The sequence below is a fragment of the Mustela lutreola genome, chromosome 17 (assembly GCF_030435805.1).
Source record: "Mustela lutreola isolate mMusLut2 chromosome 17, mMusLut2.pri, whole genome shotgun sequence".
NCBI classification, from domain to species: domain Eukaryota; kingdom Metazoa; phylum Chordata; class Mammalia; order Carnivora; family Mustelidae; genus Mustela; species Mustela lutreola.
The window spans coordinates 42,399,626-42,414,719 of NC_081306.1; the positions used below are offsets into that span (position 1 = coordinate 42,399,626).

General features: G+C 53.5%; 1 protein-coding gene across 7 annotated transcripts in view; it reads left to right on the top strand.

Moving 5' to 3' along the window:
• Positions 1-15,094, top strand: part of CUX1 (cut like homeobox 1) — a 354,242-nt gene that overhangs the window by 323,740 nt on the left and 15,408 nt on the right. For 4 of the 7 annotated variants that reach the window (XM_059155147.1, XM_059155143.1, XM_059155144.1 and 1 more), the window contains exon 24: positions 3,708-13,668. The exons of the other annotated variants lie outside the window; for them this stretch is intronic. In XM_059155147.1, the coding sequence (XP_059011130.1) occupies positions 3,708-4,428 (721 nt within the window). In that variant the 3' untranslated portion in view covers positions 4,429-13,668. Of the gene's footprint in view, positions 1-3,707; positions 13,669-15,094 lie in introns of those variants that run through there. 7 annotated transcript variants of the gene reach the window in all.

Genomic DNA, 15,094 nt, shown 5'->3' on the forward strand with positions numbered 1-15,094 from the left:
ACCAGGCAGATTTATCCGTCATGGCAGCACTTGTCGCCCGCAGGCCTCCCCATGTGTGGGCTGCCTCCTGTGAGGACAAAGCAAGCACACGAGCTGAGCATGACCAGCTTATTCATCCTAAATTCACAGATGAGCTAAAACCAGAGGCAGAGCAAGGCTAGCAGGGGTGACGGTGGCGCTCCCTCTGCAGGGAAGGAAGCTTCAAGAACAGTAGACAAGGGAAATGAAGGAGGATGAATGGGAACCTGGGCAGAGTTCCCCGGAGGCCTCTCCACCTTTGCCAGGTGTCGTGCAACCCCATTTTCACTTTCCAGACACAGAGGTGCATTTGAATATATACTTTTGATCCTTCTGCACACTTTAGTGCAAGTGTGCTAACTCGAGAGGACCAAGTCAAGTTGCTGCCTGTTACACAGAGCATCTCCAGGAACCATTTCCCCTGGCCCCGCTGGGGTCACCTTCTTCCCCAGATCTCACCTACAGGCCTCAGCTGAATGGCGGTCCCTGCCTCCCGGCCAGGGCACGCGCTCTCCAGAATTCTCAGCTTCTGTCACTCATCTTGCTGACAGCTATGGGACTACCCACCCTATCAGAGCTGGTCAACCGCTCAGTGTGGTGAGGCCCCGTGTGTGCACTGAACATGAGCAAATTCAAGCGTATGCCACGCGAGAGAGAAGGAGCAGGAGAACTCGGAACTTAGCAAAACAGCTCAGATCCAGATCTAGAGTAGATGTTCAGTAAATGTTTCCTTTCGGAAATAACCGCAAAAGGGGCTCCTGGGTGGCTCAGTGGGTTAAAGCCTCTGCCTTCGGCTCAGGTCATGATCTCAGGGTCCTGGGATCAAGCCCCACATCGGGCTCTCTGCTCAGCGGGGAGCCTGCTTCTCAGTCTCTCTCTGCCGGCCTCTCTGTCTACTTGTGATCTCTATCTCTGTCAAATAAGTAAATAAAATCTTAAAAAAAAAAAAAAAAAAAGAAAGAAAGAACCGCGACAAAGTGGGCCGGGCTAAGACAAATGGAAGAACCGGGCAGAGATTTGTTTCAGCTGCAGAGATGTGGAAAAATATTGTGGAAGAGGTGTGAGATGTGAAGGTCTTGAAAAAAGAACTGAAAAGAATTTTTTTTTTTTAAGATTTTATTTATTTCAGAGAGAGCACAAGCAGGGAAGAGGGAGAAGCAGGCTACCCTGCTTCCCTGATACGGGGCTTGATCCCAGGCCCCCCGGGATCATAACCTGAGCCAAAGGCAGACACTTGACCGACTGAGCCACCCAGGCGCCCCTGAAAAGAATCTTAAAAGCCACAAAATAGGTCAGATGAGAAGTGAGCACTAGGTCATTCAGAATTTGCATAAAACCCAAAGAACTGAAGTCACTCAGTCACCCAGGAGGCAAAGTGCAGAGCAGAGAGTGAGTTCTCCCTCCATGGCATTAGCTCTCCAGCTAAACACTTCCAACAGAGACCAACTTAGCCTGGTAGACCCCCAAGAGCTTCACGTAAGGACTGGCGCACATGCACCAAATTCCTCAGGGAGGAGAGAGTTTCACATTCTGCAGGAGTTAGATGGCAGAAGTTGATTTTCTTTTTTCCCTGCCCTACCGGACCCCACAGGGAATAACAGGGAAGGGGCATCAATTTTTAGTCACATCAAAAAAATACAATTTTACTTCCTCTTATCCTTTCACTCTGAGGGCATTAGAAGTATCTTAGAGTGACCATTCAACCAGGAACAGGGCCAGGAAAGCCAGAACAGACTACCTACCACAGGACACCTGGTCTCCTCCTAGAAGAATAGGTCAAACCAGGAGAAACTCTGCCGGGCCCTAAAACACCACGGTGTCCTGCGAATCTTGTGTGACTTGTTTAAAAACCAGATCCACTCCTGGGACCTGGTCTTAGATCAGAAGACGGTATTTTTCATGGATGGAGACAAATCTAGACTAAGAAGGATGAGGTCTCCGGTCGGTTGAGCATGTAGTACATGCCAGGCAGTCAACCAGGAGCGTCTAATCAGATTCTCGAACAGCCGAGGGTGGCAGCCAGGAGACCAGACCCCAGGTGCAGCTGTCCCTTCCCTCCCCCCAGGCCTTTTAGCTCAGCCTTAGCACCTAACACCAGGGAATCTGTCACTCAAAAGGCAGGTGGAGGGTCTGAATAGTCCCCTTTTTTTCTGGGTCTACTTTGTGTCCCATATTATACGTTATTATTGTAGTCTTAATATCTCTGCAAGGAAGATGCTATTCTCCACATTTTTCCGATAAGAAATCAAGCTCAAAACAGCTTAGGACCTTTCTTCCAAGCTGTATAGCTAGTAAGTCTTACAAAGCCAGATTTCAAATCCAGATTGGCCTGGTTCTATAAAGCCTGTGCTCTGTTCTGGGCCAGTCCAGCCCCGGGACTCAGAGTTAGTACCAGCAGACCTGTGGCCTGCCCATCTAGCTCCCACCTCCGCAGCCGGGGAGGGACAGGATTAGGCGTTCACCCCAGCAGGCATTCCTGGCTGCGGAGGGCCTTGAAAGGCAGCAGAACAGGCTCGCCCTCAAGCCCCGTGTCCAGGAGCCTATCTACAAAGGCTTGCATTTCACGGGCCCCGTGGTAGCCCCAGAGAAGGAAGAAAGTCTTTACTTATGCCAGAGAACTTCTGGTGGGTGGGGATGGAGGGGGTTAGGTTTAGGACCTCACCCTGCAGCTCTCTCTCAGAAACCATCCTCGGGACAAGGGTCAGGGCTCAGGCTGTGCAGGGAGCAGATACCATCGTGAACACATCACCACCACCGAGGGTTTAGACACACCGGACTGAAAACGCTCTCCCTGGCTTCAACACTCCCCACATCCACAACACAAGGCCTGGCATATAGTGGGCTCTCCAAGCATGTCAGCTCTCCTGGGGTCTGTGTACTGCAGAAAATATTTTCATCGCATGCCTAACCAAGGGCTGTCGGGAGGCCCAGTCTCTGCAGGACAGTGGGCTTCTGCCCGCTGACCTGAGGATGCTTTTCCAGTAACAGCTGGCACACTGATCAGAGGCTTTTCAGCTCTTCAGAATAACCATCTAGAGAGTTCGGATGGAGCCTAGTGCTGTGAGCAGATGGAAGGAGGAACTCTGGCACAGGAACAGACTTCAGAAGAGTCCTTTCTCGATGTCACTCAGGGCCCCAAAACCGGGAAGGCCAGGGTCCATCTGTAGCTGCTCCTTCAGACCCAACAAAGGAAGGGAGCGCTGGGCCCCGGGTAGGGGCCGTCCTGTTTGATGGCAGCATGCTTGGTGTGTTGGAGCGCGCATGTGGTCTCCTTCGTGCCTGATCGAAAGTGACCCTGCCCAGGGCCCTGGCCCCGGCCTGTGGCTCAGAGCACCAGGCTCGAGCTTCTGGCCCTGGGCGCTGTGTATTCGTTGGTTCTCTCTCACGTTAGCCTTCGTCCTGCATTTCCAGCTGTTAGTCCCGTCCGAGGTCACCACCGTGTACCCCGCCCCGGGCGTGGCCCGGGTGTGCAGAGTGCGACCGGGCCACCCGCAACCTGCTGCGAGGCGGGGCGGGAGGGGCATGTGGGGAGGGCGCCCTTGGACGAGGCACACGGGCGCGCCGTCCTCGCGGGGACGAGGAGGCCGGCAGCCAGCCGAGGGACCCCCGGCCAAGGCGCAGGGTCTGGGAACCAGCGGGTGACTCCCCAGCAGCCCCGCTCACGGCGCCCTCCCGCTTGTGTCTCGCAGGTCTCGGATCCGCAGAGAACTGTTCATTGAGGAGATTCAGGCGGGGAGCCAGGGCCAGGCCGGGGCCAGCGACTCCCCGTCGGCCCGAAGCAGCCGGGCGGCGCCCAGCTCGGAGGGCGACAGCTGCGACGGCGTCGAAGCCGCCGAGGGCCCGGGCGCCGTGGACGCCGAGGAGCCGGGCGGCCCCGCGGCCGCCGCCAAGTCTCAGGGAGGGCCGGCCGAGGCCCCGGAGGAGCGGGAGGAGGCGCCGAGGCCGGCGGAGAAGGCGCAGCCGCCGCCCTCGGGGGCCCCGGCCCCGGACGACGCCGACGACGAGGGCCGGCCCCGGGCGCCCCCGCCGCCGCCGCCGCCGCCGCCACCGCCACCGCCGCCCGAGGGCCCCGCCGACGGCCCGGGGTCCGTGCCAAACCCCGCCATCGCCGCCGCCGCCGCCCCCGCGGCCGGGGAGGACGCCGCTACCTCAGCCGCCCCGCCGGCGGAGGGCCCCTGCCGGGCCCGGGACGGCGCCGACAGGAGTTCCGCTTTGCCAAGCACCAGCGCGCCGGCGGCCGCCCGCAGGGCCAGCTCGCTGCAGAGCCTCTTCGGCCTCCCGGAGGCCGCGGGCGCCAGGGACTCGCGAGACAACCCCTTGAGGAAGAAGAAGGCCGCGAACTTGAACAGCATAATCCACCGCCTGGAGAAGGCCGCCAGCCGGGAGGAGCCCATCGAATGGGAGTTCTGAGAGGGCGCCGCCCGCCGAGCCGGGCCGGGCGGGGCCGAGCGGGGCCGAGCGGGGCCGAGCTGGGCCGAGCTGGGCCGGGCCGAGCCGAGTCTGGCCGAGCTGGGCCGAGCCGGGCCGAGCCGAGCCTCGTCTCCCCGAGCCGCGTCTCGCCGAGCCGGGCCGAATCTGGCCGAGCTGGGCCGAGCCGGGTAGAGCCGAGTCTGGCCGAGCCGGGCCGAGTCTGGCCGAGCTGGGCCGAACTGGGCCAAGCCGAGCCGAGCCTGGCCGAGCCGCGCCGGGCTGGGCTGGGCCGGGCCGGGTCGGGCCGGGCCGGGTCGGGCCGCGACGGGCCGGGCCGGGCAGAGGGGCGGGCGCCGACTCCGCGGCCTGGACCGTGTTGCGCACTTACCGCCCTGCGGGCCACAGGGCAAAATCGCCATAGGCCAAGGTGCATATAGAAAACAAAGGAGCATTAAGCCCAATCTATGTCGTGTTTTCAAGGAAGAAAACGGAAATGTGTAGTCGAGCTTTTTTGTACCCTGAAGTGTTTTTTTTATTGCCCTAAGTGATTTCCACAGGTTCTGGAATAACTCTTACAGCTTTGCCTTGCGCCCTCCTCTTTCGTGTGGGCTTTAAAAAAAAAAAAAAAATCAAACCCACATATTAAAAGGGGGCTTTTTATCTGCCATCTAATGGCTTCAGAGCGATAATACACTATTATCTTCTTAAACCAGGAAAAAAAAGGGGGGGAGGGGGGATTTTTCAGAAAAATTAAAAAAGAAAGTTTTTGTAGCTGTTCAGTTGCCACTAAGAGATTGCACAGTCAAACCGACTCTAAACACACTAGTTTGGATTCCTAAATATTTTCAAGTAAAGAATCTTCTCGTTTGAGACTTTGAATTAAAATAAAACACATTTACTCCACATATTTTTTAACAGAAAGAGAAGTCACATCAGGAAACGATCTGATTTTGTGGTAGCTGAGGTAGTGTTTTCTCGTACGTGCATAGAATCCTGACATGTAGTGCACAGTGATCCATAGCTTTAACTGACCCCTGGGCTTTTGCCGGCCAGGGTCTGTTTAATACACTCCATTCTAGGCCAAATCAGGACAAAAAGAAAAGATCCGAATCTAGGTATTTTATAATCTGCTTTTTAACCTCTAACCGCAGAGCACGCTGATCAGACCTCATATCTCGGAGGTTTAGGAGACAAGTTAGAACTGTAGCATGTCCCCGTTCATTCTGTTTAATTTATGGTGTCTACGTCTGTGTTAGCGCGTCGGCACGCGTGCGAGCGTGGAAAGCACGGAGGAAAGAGTCGGGGGCCGCAGGGGCCCGGCCGGCGTGGGCAGCAGGCTTTCCTTGGCACAGAAGGCAGCACACCGCACAGCACTCTCCCGGGCTCCCGGGCGCCTGATGGACTGAGCCCCACCAGGGGCCGCCGCTCCCCGGGCCTGGGCAGGGCTCTCGCGCACGCGCACTCTCTCTCCCCCGCCCCCACCCCACCCCACCCGCTCTTCCCACCACAAGCACTGAGGACTGTTGACGTCGTGGGAAGCTTCCTTCCCTGCAGAAGAGAGAAGTGGCAGTCTGGGCTCTGCTCCCACCCCTGTAGAGACGGCCCGCACTCACACCAAAACGTTGTCGCTCTTCACTTCCAGACCAGACCTTCCATCGGCCCCTCCCTTCACTCTGCCTCTTGGAACAGTCCTTTTATGCACAGTCTAGGGCAGTCTAAGTACAAATCAGAAGTCTAACTTGTCTCGGATTCCTCCTGTTGTCTATGTGTATATGCGTGAGAATAGAGGCGGATGAGAGTGTGCGTGTGTGCGTGTGTGCAATTTTATACGTCTGTGTATTTTCTTAAGTACCTGTGCACACATAGAGTGCATTACTGCCACCTTTTTTCAATAAGCTGTTTTATCAGTTATGGCTTCTACAAGTTTGCTAATTTAGACTCCTTTATTGCCATATCTTTAAACTAACAATAGATGATTTCGGTATATATATATATTTTTTTTTTGCTTATTTATAGGTGCTGTATTTTATTATCTGATTGTTAGGAAGGGATGAAAGGGGCAAATATTCTTAGAGGGATAGACTGCCGGCAGTATTGGGTATAATTTACAAGATGTAGTTGTCCTACTGTATATTACTGATTGAAAACTTTTTGACCGTATTGTGTATCATTGGAACCTTTGTCTTAGGTCAACATCTTTGGATGGCATTTTAATGGTGCATTCATTATTTCTTAAGTTTAATTAATATTACCTTTTTTGATTTGGGGGGGTGGGAGGGAGTTATAATTTTCAAGGTATGCTCCCACTATTACACCTGAGTGTGCTTGTATTAATTAACTTTGTAGGACTTTGACTGTAAGATGTGAAACCACATTTCTTGCATGATGTTTTAGGAATTATGTAGTTCATTTACAGTCTTTTAACCTGCAACCGCAGCACTTAGTTCAAGTTTTCACAAATTTAAGAGTCACTACACTAAAGACAATGCCTTTTCATGAATAAGAAGTTTTCAGAAGGCTCTAGGAGGCTGGGAGGCAGGCTGTTTGTCTTTGGATGGTCGTTTCATCTCTGAACTTGATACCTGGTTCAGTGAGAAGAGAATTCAAAATGGAGGAGCTTAAGGGGAAGCAGATTACCATCTGGCTCGATGCAGGTGTGTTAAGAAGAGCGAGTTTGCGTTAGTGACCCCCTAGGACAGTGAGTAGCGGAGCCCCTGACAGTACTGTGGTGTCCTCTCCACGAAAACCTCGAGGGAATTTTGTCATCGTGTGTGATCAATCTCTGAATATCTGATTTTTTCATTAGAATGAAAACCAGGGAGTTAACCGAAATACTAGGGTAGTGTTTTAGTTTTAAAGGCATGACTGTTATTTACAAAGGTGTTCAACCCGAGGAAATTGAGAAAGTATAAATAAGTGTGTCCATTCTAGTGGCCAAATGGAAACAGTAAAACAGCCACTCGGGCTCTTCAAAGCGGTTTAGTCCTTTCTGTTGGGTTTTGTTGGTTGGTTTGTGTTTTGTTTCGTTTTGTTTTGTTTTCTTAACTAGGTTATCGTTGATTTCCACTCTACCTTTTTTTGCCAGACTTCCATCTGGGTGCTCGATACAATCAGTTAAAGTTTGCTTGCGGTTCTGTGTTTGTATTTTTTTTTCCTCTATTTATTTTTTTCAGTTGTGACCCCAACCGTATGATCTTTTGTGTCAAGCTTTCACTGTCTGTAATACTTTTAAGAGCTGCCACTAAATAACAGAAACCTTTCAGGGGGTCGGGGGAGCATCCCCCCTCCTTGTCACACCTCTCAGTTCGAGTCTAAGGGTTGATCTTTCATCTTGATAAGCAATATTCAAGTGCCTTGAACAGCATCCTCTCTGGGGGGCTTACCTTCAGCTGGCTGGCATTCCAAGCAGTCGCTCCCACAGGCAGCCGACCCCCTCCCCTCTCTGCTCCATCAGTTTAAAAAGCTGATTTGTACCTCTCCCCTGGGGAAAACGGTTCCGTATAAAACACTAACACTTAATTACAAGCTCCATTATACCATTTTAAATGGCTCCTTTTTGTTAATTGGAGGGAGTGTTCATGACTTAAGGTTTTTGCCATTACTTAGCTGGCTAAGTGGAGGCCCGGTATAAAATCAGTGTTCACATCCAGCCTCTCGACCCTGGGCTCCCACCCATACTCCCCTGTGGGGTATCTGAGGTGGAAGGGGTGTGGGTTCTGTCCCAGACCTGGGCCCGCCCGCTTCCATCGCCTGGCTCCCAGGTGACCCCCAACCTTGAACTTCGGGATCAGTCGGATGTCTGTGATTTCTGTCCGCCAGTCAGGCCGCCCTTTAGAAAGGATTATCCCAGCCAGCTGGCTCAACTCAATTATTCTCAGAGCCGACCTGTGTGTAACAGCACCCAGACCTGAGGTAGCTCGTGAGCAGCAGACCGTCCCGGGACGCAGGCTTCCAGAAGTCTCCAGGAAATACCAGGCTCTTGACTCCTATGACTACTCTTAAACCACAGCCACAATGTCTATGAGAGGGACTGAGGCAAAAAGGTGACAGTTGTGGGCTCCCTGCCCCGTGTCCTGGCTTTCGGCATCTTTGTTTTCTCCCCATTTAAAAACCATCCTGTCCGATGCGGACATTCGGGTCCGCTGGCTAATGGTCCAGACTCATAGAGCTACAGGGTTGAGGGTTTCTCTGTGCTCTCTGTGGCTGTGAGAGACCCTCCCCGTGGACCCGCAGCCCCCGGCCCAGCCGGCCGGCTCTAGGAGGAAGGAAACCCCTGGTCTCCCTCCATGGCCCGAGCCCTGTCAGTCGTGGGGCTGTGAGGAAACCAAGCAGAAGGCAGGTTGTCCTCTAATCGGAGGGAAAGCTGTGGCCTGGGCTCGTGGCCCTGAGATCATGCCCCAGTCTCTGTCTCACACACACGACTCAGTCCACAGGCGGGTACCTTCCCAGCAGGTGGACTGGGTTTCTTTGTTCCTGCAGAACTCCTGCCCTCTCTCGCAGCAGTGATCAATGAACTCGATTGACGTTCTATGCAATGTTTCTCCTCCTCACATCTCAGAAAAACAAACCTCACTGAAGAGAACAGAGGACCCGGGGTGCGGGGAGTAGATCACACCCTTCGGGGATGCGCACCGCGGGAAGCGGTGTTCATGACTTACTCCATCTTGAGCTGGGGGGCAACAGCCATTGCCTTAAATGCACTAGGACAGGCGCCTCTCGACAGGCCTAAAGACAAGAGTCTGCCCTTAGCCATCGCAAGCCCCCTCTGTGGGGAGCCAGCAAGCCAGCCGTGTGGGGGGATGGGAGCAAGGCGAGGTTCGGGCCTGCGCGGCCCGCGGGGCGGGCTGTTGGCCGCGTTCCTTCAGGCAGGCCGTGTCCTTCCCTCCCCGAGATGTCGTCCCTGTCCGCACACTCCTCTGACCCCTTCTACCTCACTAACCTGTGCTCCCACTTGGCGTTACTCCCTTCAGAACCTCGAGGCACGGGGCGGGGGGGGGGGGGGGCGAAAGTGCTAGAATCGTGGCGTTCGTGAATGTGTCTGGGCCTGGTGGGCAGGCCTCCTTCCCTCTCCTCTCTTGTGAGCACAACACAGCTGTGCTGCTCGAGGCACGTGGATTCTTCTCTCGACTTCACCTGTTCCTGACACACTGGCAGCCGTCTCCTTGGCAGGCGGGGGCGGTCTCAGGCCTCAGAGGGCCCCGCGCTGGCCGGCCTTCGCTTTCTGCCCGTTCCCGCTCAGCTGTCAGGATCTGTCAGAGCCGTTCCCCTTGCCCTGGGCTGCCCCTGGCTGGCCATGTGAGGACACAGCCCCGGGGTTCCTCCCTGGCATTAGGGAACTCTGTCCTTACTTGTCCCTGGCACAGGGAAGTGACTTCGGCTCCGCTGTGAGGTGTCCTTTGGAAGCGTCTCGAGGACAGGACAGGAAAGGGTGTTCTCCCGTCTGCAAACCCAGTCTTCAATCACAAGACTCTTCCCGGAAGAGCGTACCGATTTCTACGCAGTGCAGAAAAGCCCAGCTCCCAGAGCGGCTGCTTAGACATGGCTCCACACTCTCTGGTGGCCAGTGTGTCCTCCTGATGGGAAAGATTTAGAAGCGGAAGCCTAAGGATCTGTGTCATCGTCAGGCACTTGGGCATTTGTCAGAAAAAGCCCACAGTTAGAAACCCCCACCCCGGTGCTTTTGTGGTTTCATGTGGGCCTTGGTGGCAACAGGGGGAGGCTTCATGACCCCTAAGGCAGAGCTCCCGCCCCAAGTGGCAAGATGGCGGCCCGGGGCCTCCAGCAGAGTTCCGTTTCCGGGTCTGGCCTGCACACTCGCGGAGACAGAGGTCCAGTTTGGCAACATGTATTTCCATTCCCACCGGTTTCTGCCTTTTTGTAGACAAAAACAACCAGGAAACAAGTTCCCAAGGAAAGTTCCAGAAAGATCCAGCCTGTAAACCCTTAGAGGTGTGCTGAAAGCAGAGGCCCGAGCCCCCGGAGTGAATGAGGAAGGCAGAGGAGGGGCATGGAGGGCAGAGAGCTGGGCAGGACATGAGCCCGCACCCGAGTTCCCTGCCCCGTCCTCGCCAGGGAAGGAGGAGATGCAGCTGCCCAGTCTCTCCCACTGGCGGGACCTGCCCGCACCTGCCCAGGCCTTGTGGCCATCCTTCCTCCTCCTCCCCTCCAAAGATGCTGTGACCACACTGTCGGTGGTATCTCCATTCTAATTTTTGCATGAAGTGACATTTAGCTTTAACAAGACATTTCCAAAGCGCCTAGTCTCCTCCGGAATGCTAACTTTAAAAGTTGGGCATTGTAGGCGAAGAATCCTAAAAAAGGCTAGCGAGAGAAAGGCATTAGGCTATGCATAAATGTGCACTTCCCCATCCCCCTGTTAAAAGCCTTTGAAAATAACTTTGAGTTGCTTTCCATGGGTCTAGTTTCTCCAGTGACGTTAGGTATAGTCTGTGTTCCTGTCATTTCCTTAGTGTTTAGGCTTTAATTTCTACCACAAAATATGCTATTATGCTATGTATCAAGCTTTCTGTGATCAGAAAGGAAAGGTGCCTTATATCCCAATGTCACGGCTACATCCCTATGGAAAATAATCAGAAGCACAGCGTAAGGAAGCGTTAGGACTTCCACTGGTGAAACCAGACACCATTCAGCTAGATGCATTGAAAAGTGGCACGGGGCTGCTTTTGTTTGAAAGTTCCTCTCCGTTCCCATTTTTTCCATCTTTTTCTTTGCTTGCTTTCTTTGCTGTCCTTTGTGTGTGTGGGTGCGTGCGCGCGCGCGTGTGTACAGTTTGCTTTAAACAGAAAGCACTTAAGTAGATGACTATGTGTGTAAAAAGCTCTGTGCAATAGAAATCATTTTTCTTCATTTTTAAGAGATAATGTATTGCACACCAAATGAACTCAAAGTAAGCTTTAGACCAGGACGATTCAGGTTGTGGATGGGAACTTTCACTGTAGTTCCGTTTGTTTATGAACTGAAGGGAAAACAGGCCTCCCCAGCCCCCCGCCCCTCTCTCAGCCTGCCTCTTGCTGACCGCCCCCCCAAGCTAGGTGTACAGGGCCCACAGGCCCTGGGGGGGAACCCGGCTGGGTGGCAGGGGAGGTGGGGGGCGGGGCGGGGGGGGGGTGACTCAGCAGCTAAGAACCCTCCCGATTGTGAGACCAGGCCATCCCTTCCAGCACTTAACCTTTCCTTGAGATGAGTTGACTGCTACTGACCTGCCAGCGTGCGTGAGGATAATTATAAAAGGATGTTTCCTTGAGAAGAAAAAGACATTTATTTCTATCCTCTTCTATTTATTGTTAGGGTTAATCATTTAAGTTCTTATCAGGAGTGTATTGTTTTGTGTTGTTGCTATAAATGCTTTTTGCTATCACTCCGGTGGTTACTGTCTTCTGCCTCCTGCCCTCTCCCCTCCGCCACACACACACACACACACACACACACACACACACAAAACCCCCCGCCCCAAAAGAACCGAAGGGTCTGGGGATTTGACTGGGGGGCAGAGGAGGCTTCTCCAGCAGAATCAGACAACCTGTCTCCAGGGTAGCCACTCAAAAGCTGGTGGTCTCCCCGGGTCTGACTTTTTAAATGAAAGAGTTGAAAAACACTCGCCTGAGGGGCTACAGAGACTTAGAAAAGCGAAGTTCAGTTCCCCCCAAAGCCTCCTAGAGCCTCTGGTAAGCCTTCTGGGTTCATGAAGTTCCAGCGAGCCCTGGTCAGAGCAGGCGCGGCTGGCCTGGGCAAGACCATGGCTTCCAAGGGAGAGAGAGGTTTCTCGCAAGGCTCGCACTGGTTTGCTCTGTCGTGTTGGCTTTTCTTGTCGTTCTTGTGGTGGCTTCCCTTGCATACAAAGTTGGGTCAAAACCATCTTGTGAAACAGCGGTGTTTGCGAGTCCAGCTTTGGCTTGAAGACCCTCACCGGGGAGGTCCTGGGGGAGCCCCTTTGCCCCCCTTAATGTGGTGAAGCGTGGAGGGGGGGACATCATACTTGCTAATCAGGTGTGACGGTGAGGAGGGTCTGGCCCAGGAGGATGGGGCTCCCCCCTGAGGCCAAGGCCCTGGTGGGGCCACACAGCCAACCCCGGCCTCGCTTTCTGTGCCATGACTTCTCCCCTTCTCTGAAATCGTCGGGGGTCCTGATCTTGTTCTCGTCTCTTTGAAAGAAAGACCTCCAATGAAATCATCGCCCCCATCCCTCCGCCTGCCCCCCACCACCACCACCAAAGGGTTTTCATTTCTCTCGAATTAGTCTATGCATTTCTCTCTCTCTCTCCCTCTCTCTCTCTCTCTCCTCTCTCGAGCCGTTTTCTGCCTCTGTCCTTGAGAAAACGGGCATCTCCCGTCCCACCGAGACCCCTCAGAAAATGCTGTGCATTTTGGAGACGAGAGGATTCATGCAAAAATTCTTACAGCATTTGAGCATAATTCGTCGGAAAATAGAAGTGGGAGGAAAAAAAAAAGAAAAAAGAAAAGAAAAAAGAGGAAAAGAGGGCTTCCCCGCGTCCCTTTCCGCTGAGTGAGACCTAGCTCTTTGCGATGTGCAATAACTACTTTGCCATGAGAGCGGGTAGCGCCACGCTCCTGTCCAGACTACTAACACAGCACAAGACGAGCTCGCTCGCAGAGTGGCGGACTTCTTCCGGGATACCTTTCATAAGCTCAGCGCCCCGCCCCCAGCCCCGCCCCCCCGTGTACTGTGGTGTCTTTACATTTTAGCAGTATTTTATATTTTCTGTAACGCACTAAGTCTTAGATGTTTTTAGAGCTCGTTTGTTAATACAATCACAGACTTTTTTTTTTTAATCCTCACAGAGACCCAACTGACCAAAAACAAAAACAAAAAAAACAAAAAAACAAAAAAACAACAACAAAAAAAACCAACAAAAAAAAAAAAGGCGTCATTTTTGTACAAATAGCTTCGAGAAGCCTCTGTTGTGTTGCTGTGACCCATCTCTGGTAACATTTTTTTTTTTTCTTGCTATTTGTTTTCGACATTAAGAGTCAAAAAAGTTGATCCAGCTGGCGTGGGGGTGGGGGAGGCACCCGTCGGCCCCTGGCGTTGTCCCTTCTGTCCTTGGTTAGCCATACGATGTTTGTTCTCAGCACTGTACAACGGTCCCTATATGATATGGAGAAGCAATATCACTGTATGAAACTCACACCATGTATTATTACTCACTAGCACCCTAGGTGTGATAATTGAAGTAAATATCTTTTATACAAACACAAGAATGCGTGGGTTGTTTTTATTTAAAAGTGCCCCGGCCTGAGGAGAAGCAGCAAACACTCTCATTCTAGGTCCAAAGGGTACCCCAGGAGTCGCCATGCCGATCTGGCTGCAGAGACCAGGCGTGGGGTGGGATGCGTGGCGGGGTCTGGGCAGCGCGTGCTGCACCGCGTCTCCATCTGGGCCTGCGTCCCTGCTCTGCTTGCTGTCGTGGGCCTTACTGTTTCAGTAGCTTTTCAATGCTGACCGTCCCGGCACCCGCTTCCTTGTCTGTGAAATGACACCATCGCTTGTCGCGCAGGCTCTGGAGGACTGGGCATGGTGGCCGATGGTGCTGGGCGAGGTTGCGTGGAGCTCGGGTGCCCTGGGGGACTGCGGCCAGGTACCCCTGCAGGGCAGTGTGCACCCAGCCAGTGGCCTGGCCTAGCCTCATCTGTGTGCGTGGGGCTGCGGGGGCAGGGGTTGTCTCTCACTTGGTCCCTGAATCCCGATGTCAAAGACAGGCCTGGGGTACCCGGTAACACAAGCCAAGTGAGTGGAAAGAGAAAGGAGGACATGGCGCCTGTGGGTTTCTGGAACGATCAGGCTCCTGAAAAGGGGTCTCCGGCCAGCGCTCGGGGCTGGACCCGAGAGAGAGCTCTGCAGAATTGGTGGCTAGGTGGTCCACGTGCTCGTGACTGAGGTGGTTTCTCATCTTGAAATCTAGAAGTTTGGAAAATTATTGCCATCCTCACCAATGTGTGACAGGGCAGGGGAAATTGGTTTGTTGTGCAGTAATGTGTAGGTTTCAGAATGTGCGTTAATTTGTAGGTTTCAGAATGTGACGCTCCCCCATGTGGTACAGAAGCATGAGCTGTCGTCCCTCCGGCAGGAGAAGCCCCCGAGAGCACGGGGCAGTCTCCTGCCAATGCCAGGTGCTCTGGGCAGCCCTGAGTCTCATCTGTCAGACCCGAGCGTGGCTAGAGCTGTCCCCAGATGTCTGCCCCCACAGAGGGAAGAATTAAGGATAAAACCGACCGAGCTCTGCCAGTCTGATGTTCTAAGTCTGACTCCCCTAACATTCTGCTACTTCTCCGATGGCTAGTTAAGGCATGCCCCCCCCCCACTCTTTAAAGATCTGTTAACTAAATTAAAATACAACATGTAAAAAATATAAAAATAAAGAACACTTGGCACAAAGCCTTCCAACCCAGAGAGTCTCCCCCGGTGCTTTTAAAGTAGGATTTAATTAAGCAAAACTCTAGTTGCCCATGGTTCCTTAGGCCTGGCTCTGTGTAAACGGCCAGCTCCCGAGACAGAGAAGGGAGCAAGGTTTTGTGCTCTGACTGCAACGGGGTGGTGCCCCCCGCCCCCGATCCAGGCAGTCTCAGCCTCCTTGTGTGTGGCCTCCCTCTCCCTGTGCTTAAGCGGGTCTGGACAAAATGATGTGCA